Consider the following 15,907-nt stretch of genomic DNA (forward strand, 5'->3'; position numbering starts at 1 on the left):
GGGCCTGCTGAGAGCACAGCAAAACATGTAAAAGATCATTAAAAAGTCTATCAATGAATATTACTCAGCCATAAAAAGAAACGAAATTGAGCTATTTGTAATGAGGTGGATAGACCTAGAGTCTGTCATACAGAGTGAAGTAAGTCAGAAAGAGAGAGACAAATACCGTATGCTAACACATATATATGGAATTTAAGAAAAAAAAAATGTCATGAAAAACCTAGGGGTAAAGCAGGAATAAAGACGCAGACCTCTTAGAGAACGGACTTGAGGTTATGGGGAGGGGGAAGGGTGAGCTGTGACAGGGCGAGAGAGAGTCATGGGCATATACACACTAACAAACGCAGTAAGGTAGATAGCTAGTGGGAAGCAGCCGCATGGCACAGGGATATTGGCTCGGTGCTTTGTGACAGCCTGGAGGGGTGGGATGGGGAGGGTGGGAGGGAGGGAGACGCAACAGGGAAGACATATGGGAACATATGTTTATGTATGACTGATTCACTTTGTTATAAAGCAGAAACTAACACACCATTGTAAAGCAATTATACCCCAATAAAGATGTAAAAAAATAAAAAAATAAAAAAAAAAATTAAAAAAAAAAAGTCTATCAATGGAAAATCAGGATAAAAAATGTAAATATTAGTTCTAATGTCAATAAGAATACTAAGCTTTTACTTTATTCAATCTAAAGTATGCAAATATACCTCAGTAATGACAACTAAGAATATCTTAAGTATTCCAAGGTGAGAAAGAAATAAAACAAAAACTCTGTGTGTGTATGCATGTATATTTAATATGTAAAGAAAATATTTAGTGGTTTGCAAAAACAGAAATAAAAGATATATTACTTAAAGATAGGACAAAAAACTTATTACTGTACTTAAAAGGGTAAAACAGCAATTTTTTGGTTATCTGTTTGCCTAAAGGCTAACAGTTTATTTATTTTATTTTTATCTTCTACACAGCAGAAAATACTACTTTACAAATGACCATGATTTACATTTAAACAAAATATCAAACTCTTCCCAATCAGCAAGTTCAGCGGGATGATAAAAAAATTCACAGTATGGTGATACAAGTGAGCTGGGCATGGTATAGCATAAGTCAGGATTCAATCAACACACTAGGAAATATCAACAGCATTTCAGCACAGAAGGAAGGAGCACCATGTGTCCAGGGAGATCTTCCCAAGAGCAGCTCCAGTGATGTGGCTGGTAGAGGGGAAAGGCTGCCTAACTGAAGGCCTTCTGCACAGGAGAAATGTGAAGATGTACAGTCAGTCAATAGAGACACCTCTTTTGAAGAATTTGGTTTTAAAGGACAGCAGACAAATACAGAAAGAACTTGACAGGGGTATAGAATTAAAGGAGGATTTTCATTTTTTTCCCAAGATGAGGAATATTAAAACGTATTTTATACTAGTGGAAATGATTTAGCAGAGATTAAAAACTTGATGATGTAAAAGAGAAAAGGAGAAGCTGTAGAATCAGTATGTAAGTGGAGTCTTAGGAGCACAGACATCATCCACTGATTCATTCACTCTAACAGATTAAGGACACAGACAGATGGCAGGCTGACTGGTAGGTTTGGTGGTAAGAATATTAGGAAGTTCTCCTTTAACTGAGATTTACAGTTCTCCTTTAATCTCAATGAAATAAGAAGTTAGGCCGTTTGTGAATGATAGAGAGGAAAAAATTTTTTCACTTGTTATATTAGCTTACTTTATCAATATGATGATTGAAAATAGTTTCTAACAATTTGAGTGTTTCTGAAATGTATGTAATTATGTACCTGACTTCCAGACGAGTCACTTCTGCCTGCAGAAGTTCTTCACTAGTGTGGGTAAAATCCAGTCGGGAGAGCACATTCTCTAAGTCTCCCTGCCCTTGAGAGGCATACCTCCTTTCTGCCTGAGACTCCTCCAGTGACCTATGGGAAGACACAGGAGGACTGTTAAACGCCTTGTATCTTTGCAAACAAAAGCAACACACAGCCAGTTCATATTTCCCAACTCTTTTTGGTAATGAAACTCTTCAGAACTCTTCAGTTTGTTTCCTGATTTACGAAAAAACAAAACAAAACAAAAAACTGGGCGAGTAAAGAGGCAGAGATGATGCTTCTAAAAAAGTCAGCAACAGTCTACTCCTTTCTCAACTGGAATTTGGCCTGTTTTTCAAGGGAAAAAGACAAAATGGCAAAATTCACCTTGTTGACACTTGATACCTTGAGTCAAAGAAACTGAAAAGTTATAGACAAAAACAGAAATGTGCACCAGACTTAAATTATAAACTTCAGAGCAACAATTCATACATAGAAGCAAAATTAACTTTAGGAATTTTTTAAAGGGCTATCTCGATAGTTGGCTTATTGATGATAAGCAGCTACTAAACATGACCTGTTCTACCAAGGAAGGGAGGCCTCCCAGGAGACGTAGACTATAATTCCTTTCACGTTTGCAGTTTTGGCAAGGGTATGGATTGACAAAAGGGTTCCTCACTTTCTAAACATCAGAGTCTCTTGGTTAGGGGACTCAAACTGTAGGCAGAAAAAACTAATCATACAATACTTTCTAAAGATATAAAAAAATTTAACTCAGAAATTAACACTGAATAAGAAAACCCATAATATGATCAAACACAAAATTATGACTATGCAATATTAAAAATGGTGCTTAATGCTAAACCACCCCGTGGCTAAGATTAATAATATTTAAGATTAAATATACCTTATGGTCTCTACTGTGTGTTGAGTGTCAGTTGCCTTTAATTTTGCTTGTAGCTTCTCCTTTTGTATTCTTGTCTCACACATGAAATTTTCTTGAGTCTGAAGAGCTGCCTTCAATTCTCTCTTTTCTTCTTGCAGAACCTGCAAAAATACTCAGAAAAAAAGTCAGATGTTATTAAATTTTTCTATTTCATGAGAAAACGTAGCCAGGGAATCAAACTGTAAGTTATCTAACAGGCACCATATTAATAAGGCCTGTTATTAATATCTGATCCTGTTATTAAATCAATATATATTGGCTACAGAGTAGGGAAGAAACCATAGATTTTGGAACCTAGTTCCAGGTTCATTAGTCTCTCTTAAAACACACATTTCCTCAGTTACAGTATATTACAATTTAAAAACATACCTCTAACAGTTTTTCAGATTCCCTCAATTTTTCTTCTTTTTGCTGCTGGTCTTGCATAATAGTCATATTGGTTCCAACCAAGTCATTGACCCTCATGGTGAGGCGCTCTATTTCCAACTCATTGGCACAGATGGTGTCATTGGCCCGCTCCAGCTTACTGCTCAGGTGCTGAATTTCCGATTGGCTGGACAGCTCCACAGACTCTAATTTTTGTTTCCGATTGGCAAGCTGAGCCTAGAAACACACAAATTAACAACTGGTAAAAGTGAAAAGGTAAAAGAATAATCAATGAATAAGGAAAACTAAAATGAAACTGAGTTTTACTTCCATAAATACATATAGCATTAGCTCATTAAAAATATATAATCCATTCATGATAAAAAAAATTTCCATGATAAAAACTAGGAATAGAGGGGAACTTTCTCAATTTGGTAAAGACGATCTACAGAAACCTTACAGCTAACATTATACTTAAAGGGGGGAAACTTGATACTTTCCCACTAAGATCAGGTACAAGGCAAGGATGTCTCCTCACACCACTCCTTTTCAGTGTCACACTGGATATCCTTGTCAATGCAATAAGGCAAGAAAAGGAAATAAAAGGTACACAGATCAGAAAAGAAGTCATAAAACTGTCTTTGTCCACAGATAACATGATCATCTATGTAGAAAATCTGAAAGAATCAACCAAAAAAAAAAAAATCTCCTGGAGTTAGTAAGCAATTATAGCAAGGTTGCAGGATATAAGGTTAATATATAAAAGTCAATCACTTTCCTATATGTCAACAATAAACATGTGGAATTTAAATTAAAAACACAATACTATAGGCTTCCCTGGTGGCGCAGTGGTTGAGAGTCCACCTGCCAATGCAGGGGACGCGGGTTCGTGCCCCAGTCTGGGAAGATCCCGCATGCCGCAGAGCGGCTGGGCCCATGAGCCATGGCCACTGAGCCTGCGCGTCCAGAGCCTGTGCTCCGCAACGGAGAGGTCACAACAGTGATAGGCCCGCATACTGCCAAAAAAAAAAACAAAAAAAACCCCCACAATACTATTTATAGTAACACCTAAATAAATCACTTAAGTATAAATCTAACAAAATATGTACAAGATCTATATGAGCAAAACTACAAAACTCTGATGAATGAAATTTAAAAAACTAAATAAATGAGATATTCCATGTTCATGGAAAGAATCAATCCTGTCAAGATGTCAGTTCTTCCCAATATTATCTATGAATTCAACACAATCCCAATCAAAACATCAAGTTATTTTATGGATATCAACAAACTACAGTTTACATGCAGAGGCAAAGACTAAGAATAGCCAATACAATATCAAAAGAGAAGAACAAAGTTGGATGACTGATGTTACCTAACTTCAAGATTTACTATAAAGCTACAGTAATCAAGACAGTGTAGTACTGGCAAAAGAACAGACAAATAGATTACTGTAACAGAATACAGAGCCCAGAAATAGACCTTTATAAATATAGTCAACTGATCTTTGATAAAAGAGCAAAGGTGATACAATGGAGCAAAGATAGTCTCTTCAACAAATGGTGCTGGAATAACTGGACATCCACATGCAAAAAAATGAATCCAGACAAAGGCCTTACACTCTCCACAAAAATTAACTAAAATGGATCATAGACATAAATGTAAAATGAAAACTATAAAACTCTTAGAAGACAGCATAGGAGACAACATAGATGACTTTGGGGACAGTAGGAGATAGAGGACCTACTGAGGTAGGAGATAGATGGACCCCTGGGCTGGACAGCTGGTGTCTGCAAGTGAAGTAAAATTGAAGCTTTGTTCTCACCCAGCCACTCCAAGGACAAAGCTAGTGGCAAAAGCTGAGCTCTGCTGAAGTAAAAAGATGACCAGTCCTGAGGTCAAGGAAAACTTCCCTGTCTGCATATGTGCAGGAAGGCTCCTTGGGGGTCCAAAAGAGAGGGGGCACCACCCCATAATAAGTGTGGACATATCCCCACAGGCCTCTGCAGTGGGATCCATCTTTGCAAAAAGTTGCGCACGCATCTTGGGGAGGGTCCTAGGACCAGTCAGGTGTGAAAAAAGAAACAAGATAACTGGCCAAAGGTAAACAAAGACCTGGAAGAACTGTCCTACATAAAGGATTTAAATCAACTCTTTACTGCACTCCTCCTCATTAGACAGGACGCACATACTCTTTCTCTCTGGGTGTGTATTTATGCCTAACTTCTGACTTACTGCACTCCTCATTCAGGATGACCGCACTCCTCTCCTGGTGTGTATTTCTGCCTTGCTTCTGTCTTAAATAAACTGCTTCTCTGTGTGCTCTCCCACATGATATGCTGTTTCTCTAATAATAAACTTTGTACCTGTTTTTACAGTTTTTGCCTCCTTGAAACATTCTTGCCTTCAATGGGGGTTACAGCCAGGGCACAATGCTTCTAGCCTCTAGTCCCTGGTGGTCTAGCAGCTAGGATTCCTGGTTTTCATCCAGACTACCTAGGTTCAATTCCTGGCCAGGAAACTAAGATCTCTCTTCAGGACCACTCACCACTATCTCTCCGAGATCAATATCTTTGTAGACACAACACCAAAGACACAATCCCTGAAAGAAATAACTGATAAGCTGAAATTCATTAAAATTGAAAACTTTTACTCTGTGAAAGACAATGTCAAGAGATTGAGAAGAAAAGCCAGGTCTGGGAGAAAATATTTGCAAAAGACACACCTGATAAAAGGACTGTTATATAACATATAAAAAGAACTCTTAAAATTCAACAAGAAAACAAACAACTCCATTAAAAAATAGGCCAAAGACTTGAATACAGATGGCAAACAAATATTATATATGAAAAGATGATCTATATCATATGTCACCAAGGAAACGCAAATTAAAACAACAATTACATATCTATTAGAATGGCCAAAATCTGGAACACTGATAATAGTAAATTCTGGCGAGGATAAGGAACAACAAGAACTCTCATTCATTGCTGGTGAGAATGCAAAATGTTACAGCCATTTTGGAAAACGGTCTGATGTTTTCTTACAAAACATATTCTTACCATATAATCCAGCAATTGTGTTTCTTCGCATTTACCCAAAGAAGTTTGAAAATGTATGTCCACACAAAAACCTGAATATGGATGTTTAAAGCAGTTTTATTCATAATTGCCAAAACTTGGAAGCAACCAAGTACGTGTGGGGATAAGTAAACTATGCTATAACCAGACAATGGAATATTATTCAATGCTAAAAAGAAATAAGCTATCAAGCCATGAAAACATATGAAGGAGTCTTAAACTCATATTACTAAGTGAAAGAAACCAGTCTGAAAAGGCTACATACTGTATGATTCCAACTATACAACATTCTGGAAAAGGGAAAACAATAGAGAAAATAAAAAGATCAGTGATTATGGGGAGGGTAGGCAGGGGAGTGATGAATAGGCAGAGCACAGAGGAAATTTATGGCAGTGAAAATAATCTGTATGATATTATAATGATGGATATGTTTATGGATGGATGGAGAAGAGACGCTGCCTACCTACTGAAAAGACAGCTGCATTATTCTACCTACTTGTACAGAAGTTTAACTATATCCATGACTCATCATATAGGAAAACTGGATTTATCTCTTATTTAAAACATAGGAAAAAGGAACTATAGTGCCTTATTTTATTTCTTACAGAAGTGCAGAAATTAAAATTTTTTAAATCACTAAATCACTTAAATTTCCAGGTCAAATTTTCCTCTCTCCCCACCGCCAAACATGTTTCATGTAGTTAATTATTGTGTTTTAACATTCTTTTCATGAAAATCACACACATTCCAATGATTCAAATTGACCACAAAAATGTTTACCTGTGTGAGGAAAGGAGTGGGGAGAAGAGAATTGTAGAATTTTGTTCCTTCAGGAAAAAGGTGTGTGGAGGGGAGGAAGGATTTGTTCTGTCATCAACTTTTGGACACTCCCTGAGCTAAAAGACTCAACTAAATATAGTGAATCTCAAAGTTTCCTTCTATGCTTTATCTACTGAGTTACATACCAATAAGACCATTTTAGCAACTGTCTCATGGACCTGCAGTACATAGCTCCTAGAACTTGGATGATTTTTTAGGCTATGTATCCCAGCTATACTGTTTTTTAGTTCCCAACTTTCTAGTTTTCAGAAATTTTAATCCAGCATCCTGAAAAGTACTTCATCTTCACACTGAAGATAGGCATAAATCATTTGTGTAAGTAAAACTTCCCTTATTCTAAATATTTTTAAAAGGTAAAGCAGGGCTCCCCTGGTGGCGCACTGGTTGAGAGTCCGCCTGCCGATGCAGGGGACACGGGTTCGTGCCCCGGTCCGGGAGGATCCCACATGCCGCGGAGCGGCTGGGCCCGTGAGCCATGGCCGCTGAGCCTGTGCGTCCGGAGCCTGTGCTCCGCAACGGGAGAGGCCACAACAGTGAGAGGCCCGCGTACCGCAAAAAAAAAGGTAAAGCACACAATTTTATTTTTAGAAATTTAAGTGGAAATGTCTCTGGGAAATCTATCTGCTGTGGATTTAAGGATTTTATTGTGAATAGTACAGGGCCAAAATCCTATATTGTGGGCGCATAAAGTAGACGCTCAACAATGCCCATAAGCCAGAAAAAGGGTGGGAGGAGAAAGGCAAAGAGGCAGATAAATAGTGTTTATATAAATTACAGATCCAAGATTCCAGCACAAAGATTCAAAAAAATTTTACCAGATTCCTGCAACAGTGTGAAAAAAGAACATCAAATAGGTTTAAATGCACAAGAATAACTGCCAGGATGCAACTGTCTCCAAACTTTTAAAATACAATATAAACTACCCACCCCCAACAAGGGGAAATCTTACATAGAATTCTGTACAGAATATATAACTGAAGACATTGGATGAGGATGATAAGAAAGAGCCCAACATGCTGAACCTCCCCAACCCTACTTTAAACTGCACAGCAGCCCTGGGGCTTGACAGAACATAGCTGGAAAACCACTGTTCAACTGGACGCTCCGGATGAAAAACAATACATAACTGCAAAACACTAGCATTGTCTTTTTAACACTGTTAACAGCTATTTAACATTATTCAGTTCAGATCTGTGACCTTAAAGTAAACTGGTATTGACATTATAGTTTAAGCTATAGTTTAACCAGCTGGCCAAGATTTGATACTTAAAAACTAAACAACTAGTTTTGCGGCATCAAGAACATAGCTTTCTTTTCTTTTTTTAACATCTTTATTGGAGTATAATTGCTTTACAATGGTGTGTTAGTTTCTGCTGTATAATAAAGTGAATCTGCTATATCCACATATACCCTCCCTCTTGCATCTCCTTCCCAACCTCCCTATCCCACCCTCTAAGTGGTCTCAAAGCACCTAGCTGATCTCCCTGTGCTATGCGGCTGCTTCCCATTAGCTATCTATTTTACATTTGGTAGTGTATAGATGTCAATGCCACTCTCTCACTGCGTCACAGCTTACCATTCCCCCTCCCCATGTCAAGTCCATTCTCTATGTCTGTGTCTTTAATTCTGATCTGCCCCTATGTTCTTCAGAACCTTTTTTTTTTTTTTTTTAGATTCCATATATATGTGTTAGCATTTCTCTTTCTGACTTACTTCAGTCTGTGTAACAGATTCTAGGTCCAACCACCTCACTACAAATAACTCAATTTTGTTTCTTTTTATGGCTGAGTAATATTGCATTGTGTATATGTGCCACATCTTCTTTATCCATTCATCTGTCGATGGACACTGGGGATGCTTCCATGTCCTGGCTACTGTAAATAGTGCTGCAATGAACATTGTGGTACATGACTCTTTTTGAATTATGGTTTTTTCAGGGTATATGCCCAGTAGTGGGATTGCTGGGTCATACAGTAGTTCTATTTTTAGTTTTTTAAGGAACCTCCATACTGTTCTCCATAGTGGCTGTATCAATTTACATTCCCACCAACAGTGCAAGAGGGTTCCCTTTTCTCCACACCCTCTCCAGCATTTATTGTTTGTAGACTTTTTGATGATGGCCATTCTGACTGGTGTGACATGATACCTCGTGGTTTGGATTTGCACTTCTCTAATGATTAGTGATGTTGAGCATCCTTTCATGTGTTTGTGGGCAATCTGTATATCTTCTTTGGAGAAATGTCTATTTAGGTCTTCTGCCCATTTTTGGATTGGGTTGTTTGTTTTTTTGTTATTGAGCTGCATGAGCTGCTTGTATATTTTGGAGATTAATCCTTTGTCAGTTGCTTCGTTTGCAAATATTTTCTCCCATTCTGAGGGTAGCCTTTTCGTCTTGTTTATGGTTTCCTTTGCTGTGCAAAAGCTTTAAGTTTCATTTGGTCCCATTTGTTTATTTTTGGTTTTATTTCCCTTTCTCTAGGAGGTGGGTCAAAAAGGATCTTGCTGTGATTTATGTCACAGAGTGTTCTGCCTATGTTTTCCTCTAAGAGTTTTACAGTGTCTGGCCTTACATTTAGGTCTCTAATCCATTTTGAGTTTATTTTTGTGTATGGTGTTAGGGAATGTTCTAATTTCATTCTTTTACATGTAGCTGTCCAGTTTTCCCAGCACCACTTATTGAAGAGGCTGTCTTTTCTCCATTGTATATTCTTGCTTCCTTTATCAAAGATAAGGTGACCACACGTGAGTGGGTTTATCTCTGGGCTTTCTATCCTGTTCCATTGATCTATATTTCTGTTTTTGTGCCAGTACCATACTGTCTTGATTACTGTAGCTTTGTAGTATAGTCTGAAGTCCGGGAGCCTGATTCCTCCAGCTATGTTTTTCTTTCTCAAGATTGCTTTGGCTATTCGGGGTTTTTAGTGTTTCCATGCAAATTGTGAAATTTTTTGTTCTAGAAGAACATAACATAGGTTTATTTTTTTCTTTATGTTTTTAAACTGAAGTATAGTTGACATACAATATTATGTTAGTTTCAGGCTTACAACATAGTGATTCTACACATATACATTACATATTGATCTCCATGATAAGCCTAGTAGCCATATATCACTATACAAAGTTATTACAATATTATAGACTATATTCCCTATGCTGCACATTTCATCCCCATGACTTAATTATTTTATAACTGGAAGTCTGTACCTCTTAATTCCCTTAGCCTATTTTGCCCAACTCCCCAACCCCAAACCCATGGCAACTACAGTTGTTCTCTGTATCTATGAGTCTGTCTCTGTTTTGTTGTTTGTTTCGTCTTTTAGATTCCACACGTAAGTGAGGTCATATGGAATTTGTCTTTGTCTTATTTCACTTAGAGTAGTACTCTCTAGGTTCATCCATGTTGTTGCAAATGGTAAAAATTTCATTCTTTTTCATGACTAATATTCCACTGTATACATATACCACATCTTGTTTATCCATTCATCTATCACTGGGCACTTAAGTTGCTTCTGTATCTTGGCTACTGTGAATAATGCTGCAATGAATAGAGGGGTGCATATATCTTTTTGATTTTGGGGGGGGGAATGCCCAAAAGTGTAATTGCTAGGTCATATGGTAGTTCTATTTTTAATTTTTGAGGAATCTCCATGCTGCTCTCCGTAGTGGCTGCACCAATTTACATTCCCACCAACAGTGCTTGAGGGTTCCCTTTTCTCTACATCCTCACCAACACTTGTTATTTGTTACCTTTTTGATAATAGCCAGTCTGACAGGTGTGAGGTGGTATCTCAGTGTGGTTTTAATTTGCATTTCCTTGATGATTAGTGATGCTGAGCATCTTTTCTCATGTCTGTTGGCCATCTGTATGTCTTCTCTGGAAAAACGTCTATTCAGGTCCTCTGCCAATTTTTTACTCAAGTTGTTTTTTGATGTTGAGCTGTTTAAGTTCTTTGTATATTTTGGATATTAACTTCTTATCAAATAAATCATTTGCAAATATGTTCTCCCATTCAGTAGTCTACCTTTTCATTTTGTTGATAGTTTCCTTTGCTCTTCAAAGACATTTTAGTTTGATATAGTCCCACTTGTTTATCTTTGCTGTTGTTTTCCTTGCCTGAGGACACAGATCCAAAAGACTATTGCTAAGAACGATGTCAAAGAACATATTGCCTATGTTTTCTTCTAGGAGTTTTATGCTTTCAGGTCTCACATTTAAGTCTTTAATCCATTTTGAGTTTATTTTTGTACAGGGTATAAGAAAGTGATCCAGTTTCATTCTTTTGCCTATAGATGTATAGTTTTCCCAACACCATTTACTGAAGAGACTGTCTTTTCCCCATTGTATATTCTTGGCTCCCTTGTCATAAATTAATTGACCATATAAGCGTGGGTTTATTTCTGGACTCTCTATTCTGGTGCATTGATCTATGTGTCTGTTTTTGTGCCAGTACCATATAGTTTTTGTTTTTTGCGGTACGCGGGCCTCTCACTGTTGTGACCTCTCCCGTTGCGGAGCACAGGCTCCGGACACGCAGGCTCAGTGGCCATGGCTCACGGGCCCAGCTGCCCCACGGCATGTGGGATCCTCCCAGACCGGGGCACGAACCCGTGTCCCCTGCATCGGCAGGCGGACTATCAACCACTGCACCACCAGGGAAGCCCCACATAGTTTTGATTACTATAGACTTATAGTATAGTTTGAAATCAGGGAATATGACACCTCCAGCTTTACTCTTCTTTCTTAAGATTGCTTTAACTATTTGGGGTTTGGTTTTGTGTGTGTGTGGTTCTATACAAACTTTAGATTTATCTGTTCCAGTTCTGTGAAAAATGTCATTGGAATTTTGATAGGGACTGCACTGAATGTGTAGATTGCTTTAGGTAGTATGGCCATTCTAACAATATTTATTCTTCTAATCCATGAGTATCGTACATCTTTCCATTTATTTGTGTCATCTTCATCTTCAATTTCTTTCATAAACATCTTAATAGTTTTCAAAGTATATGTGTTTCACCTTTTTGGTTAAACTTACTCCTAGGTATTTTATACTTTTTGATGCACTTGTAAATGGGACTGAAGTCTTAATTTATCTTTCTGATAGTTCATCATTAGTATATAAAAAAGCAACAGATTTCTGTATATTGATTTTGTAGCCTCCAACTTTACTGAATTAATTAGTTTTTTTTTTTTTTTTTTTTTGCGGTACGTGGGCCTCTCACTGTTGTGGCCTCTCCTGTTGCGGAGCACAGGCTCCAGACGTGCAGGCTCAGCGGCCATGGCTCACGGGCCCAGCCACTCCGCGGCATGTGGGATCTTTCCGGACCGGGGCACAAACCCATGTCTCCTGCATCGGCAGGCGGACTCTCAACCACTACGCCACCAGGGAAGCCCTGAATTAATTAGCTTTAATAGTGTTTTTTGGTGGAGGCTTTAGTTTTCTATATATAATAACATACCATCTGCAAATAGTGACAGTTACTTCTTCCTTTCCAATTTGGATGCCTTTCATCTCTTTTCCTTGTCTGACTGCAATGCCTAGGACTTCTAGTATCATGCTGAATAAAACTAGTGACAATGGGCATCCTTGTCTTGTTCCTGATCTTAGAAGAAAAGCTTTCAGCTTTTCACAGTTGAGTATTACGCTAGCTGTGGGTTTGTCAAATATGGCCTTTATTATATTGAGGTATGTTCCCTCTACACCGGCTTTCTTGAGAGTTCTTATCATAAATGAATGTTGAATGTTGTCAAATGATTTTCCTTCATCTATTGAGATGAACATATGATCTTTTATCATTTTTAAATGTGGTGTATAATACTAATTGATTTGCAGAAATTGACCCATCCTTTTATCCCTGGAATAAGTTCCACTTAATCATAGTATATGATCCTTTTATTGTATTATTGAATTCGGATTAATAATATTTTGTTGAGGACCTTTGCATGTATGTTTATCACGGATATTGGCCTATAATTTTCTGTTTGTTGCATCTCCATCTGGTTTTGTATCAGTGTAATGCTGGCCTTGCAGAATGAGTTTGGAAGTGTAGGAAGACTTTCTCTTCAATTTTTTGGGAACAGTTTGAGAAGGACAGGTATTAACTCTTCTTTAAATGTTTGGTAGAATTCACTTGTGAAGCTGTGGTCCTGGACTTTTTTTTTTTTTTTTGAAGTTTTTTGATTACTGATTCAGTTTCATTACTAGTGATTAGTCTGTTCAGAATTCCTATTTCTTCCTGATTCACCCTTAGAAAATTGAAATCTTCTAGGAATGTATCCATTTCTCCTAGGTTTTCCAAACTGTTGGCATAAAGTTGTTCATAGCAGTCTCTTATGATCCTTTGTATTTCTGTGGTGTCTGTTGTAACCTCTTTTGTTTCTCATTTTATTTATTTGGGCCCTTTCTTCTTTTCTTGATAAATCTGGCTAAAGGTTTATCAAATTGGTTATCTTCTCACAGAACCTTCTCTTAGTATCATTAATCTTTTCTATTGTCCTTTTAGTCTCTATTTCATTTATTTCTGCTCTGATCTTTATCATTCCCTCCTTTCTACTAATTTTGGGCTATATTTGTTCTTCTTTTTCTAGTACTATAGGTGCAAGGTTACACTGTTTATTTGAGATTTTCCTTGTCTCATGAGGTAGGCCTGTATCACGATGAATTTTCCTTTTAGAACTGCTTTTCCTGTGTCCCACAGATTTTGGAATGTTGTGTTTACATTTTCATTTCTCTCAAAGTATTTTTTAAATTTCCTCTTTCATTTCTTCATTGATCTACTGGTTGTCAAATAGCATGTTCTTTAGCCACCACGTTTGTGGTTTTTTCCACTTTTCTTCTTGTGCTTGATTTCTAGTTTCATACCATTGTGGTATTAAAATGATGCTTGATACAACTTCAAATTTCTTAAAGTTATTGAGACTTGTTTTGTGACCTAACATGTGATCTACTCTGGAGAATGTTCCATATGGACTTAAAAAGAATCTGCATTCTGCTGTTCTGGGGTGAAATATTCTTTATATATTTATTAAGTCCATCTGGTCTAATGTATCATTTAAGGCCAATGTTGTGTCATTGATTTTCTGTATGGATGACATATGTATTCATGTAAATGAGGTGTCACAGCCCCCTACTATTACTGCATTACTGTCAATATCTCCCTTTACGTCTGCTTTATGTATTTAGGTGCTCCTATGTTTGGTGCATATTTACAGGTATTACGTCCTCTTGATGAATTGGTTCCTTAATCATTATGTAATGACCTTCTTTGTCTCTTGTTACAGTCTTTGTTTTAAAGTCTATTCTGAAATTGATAAACCATTAGCCAGACTCATCAAGAAAAAGAGGGAGAGGACTCAAATCATTAAAATTAGAAATGAAAAAGGAGAAGCTACAACAGATACCACAGAAACACAAAGCATCCTAAGAGACTACTATAAGAAACTCTATGCCAATAAAATGGACAACCTGGAAGAACTGCACAAATTCTTAGAAAGTTATAGCCTTCCAAGACTGAACCAGGAAGAAATATAAAATATGAACAGACGAATCACAAGTATTGAAATTGAAACTGTGATTAAAAATCTTCCAACACACAAAAGTCCAGGACCAGATGGCTTCACAGGTGAATTCTATCAAACATTTAGAGAAGAGCTAACACCCATCCTTCTCAAACTCTTCGAAAAAATTGTGGAGGAAGGAAAACTCCCAAACTCATTCTATGAGGCCACCATCACCCTGATACCAAAACCAAAGATACTACAAAACAAGAAAATTACAGAGCAATATCACTGATGAATATGGATGCAAAAATCCTCAACAAAATACTAGCAAACAGAATCCAACAACACATTAAAAGGATCATACACCATGATCAAGTGGGACTTATCCCAGGGATGCAAGGATTCTTCAATAAATGCAAATCAATCAATGTGATACACCACATTAACAAACTGAAGAATAAAAACCATATGATCATCTCAATAGATGCAGAAAAAACTTCTGAGAAAATTCAACACCCATTTATGATAAAAACTCTCCAGAAAGTGGGCACAGAGGGAACCTACCTCAACATAATAAAGGCCATATACTACAAACCCACAGCAAACATCATTCTCAATTGTGAAAAACTGAAAGATTTCCTCTGAGATCAGGAATGAGACAAGGATGTCCACTCTCACCACTATTATTCAACATAGTTTTGGAAGTCCTAGCCACAGCAATAAGAGAAGAAAAAGAAATACAAGGAATACAAATTGGAAAAGAAAAGTAAAACTGTCACTGTTTGCAGATGACATGATACTACACATAGAGAACCCTAAAGATGCCACCAGAAAACTACTAGAACTAATCAATGAATTTGGTAAAGTTGCAGGACACAAAATTAATGCACAGAAATCTCTTGCATTCCTATACACTAATGATGAAAAATCTGAACAAGAAATTAAGGAAACACTCCATTTACCACTGCAACAAAAAGAATAAAATACCTAGGAATAAACCTACCTAGGGAGATAAAAGACCTGTATGCAGAAAACTATAAGACACTGATGAAAGAAATTAAAGATGATACCAACAGATGGAGAGATATACCATGTTCTTGGATTGGAAGAATCAATATTGTGAAAATTACTATACTACCCAAAGTAATCTACAGATTCAATGCAATCCCTATCAAATTATCAATGGCATATTTTACGGAACTAGAACAAAATATCTTAAAATTTGTATGGAGTCACAAAAGACCCCGAATAGCCAAAGCAGTCTTGAGGGAAAAGAAATGGAGCTGGAGGAATCAGACTCTCTGACTTCAGACTATACTAGAAAGCTACAGTAATCAAGACAATATGGTACTGGCACAA

General features: G+C 37.2%; 1 protein-coding gene across 6 annotated transcripts in view; it reads right to left on the reverse strand.

Moving 5' to 3' along the window:
* The window catches only part of CEP63 (centrosomal protein 63), a 74,344-nt gene that overhangs the window by 11,838 nt on the left and 46,599 nt on the right, over positions 1 to 15,907 (reverse strand). For all 6 annotated transcript variants that reach the window (XM_060149806.1, XM_060149804.1, XM_060149803.1 and 3 more), the window contains 3 exons: positions 3,134 to 3,367; positions 2,726 to 2,865; positions 1,792 to 1,929 (listed from right to left, as the gene is read on the reverse strand). In XM_060149806.1, coding sequence (XP_060005789.1) covers positions 1,792 to 1,929; positions 2,726 to 2,865; positions 3,134 to 3,367 — 512 coding nt within the window. The remainder of the gene's footprint in view (positions 1 to 1,791; positions 1,930 to 2,725; positions 2,866 to 3,133; positions 3,368 to 15,907) is intronic.

The sequence above is a fragment of the Lagenorhynchus albirostris genome, chromosome 5 (assembly GCF_949774975.1).
Source record: "Lagenorhynchus albirostris chromosome 5, mLagAlb1.1, whole genome shotgun sequence".
Lineage (NCBI taxonomy): Eukaryota > Metazoa > Chordata > Mammalia > Artiodactyla > Delphinidae > Lagenorhynchus > Lagenorhynchus albirostris.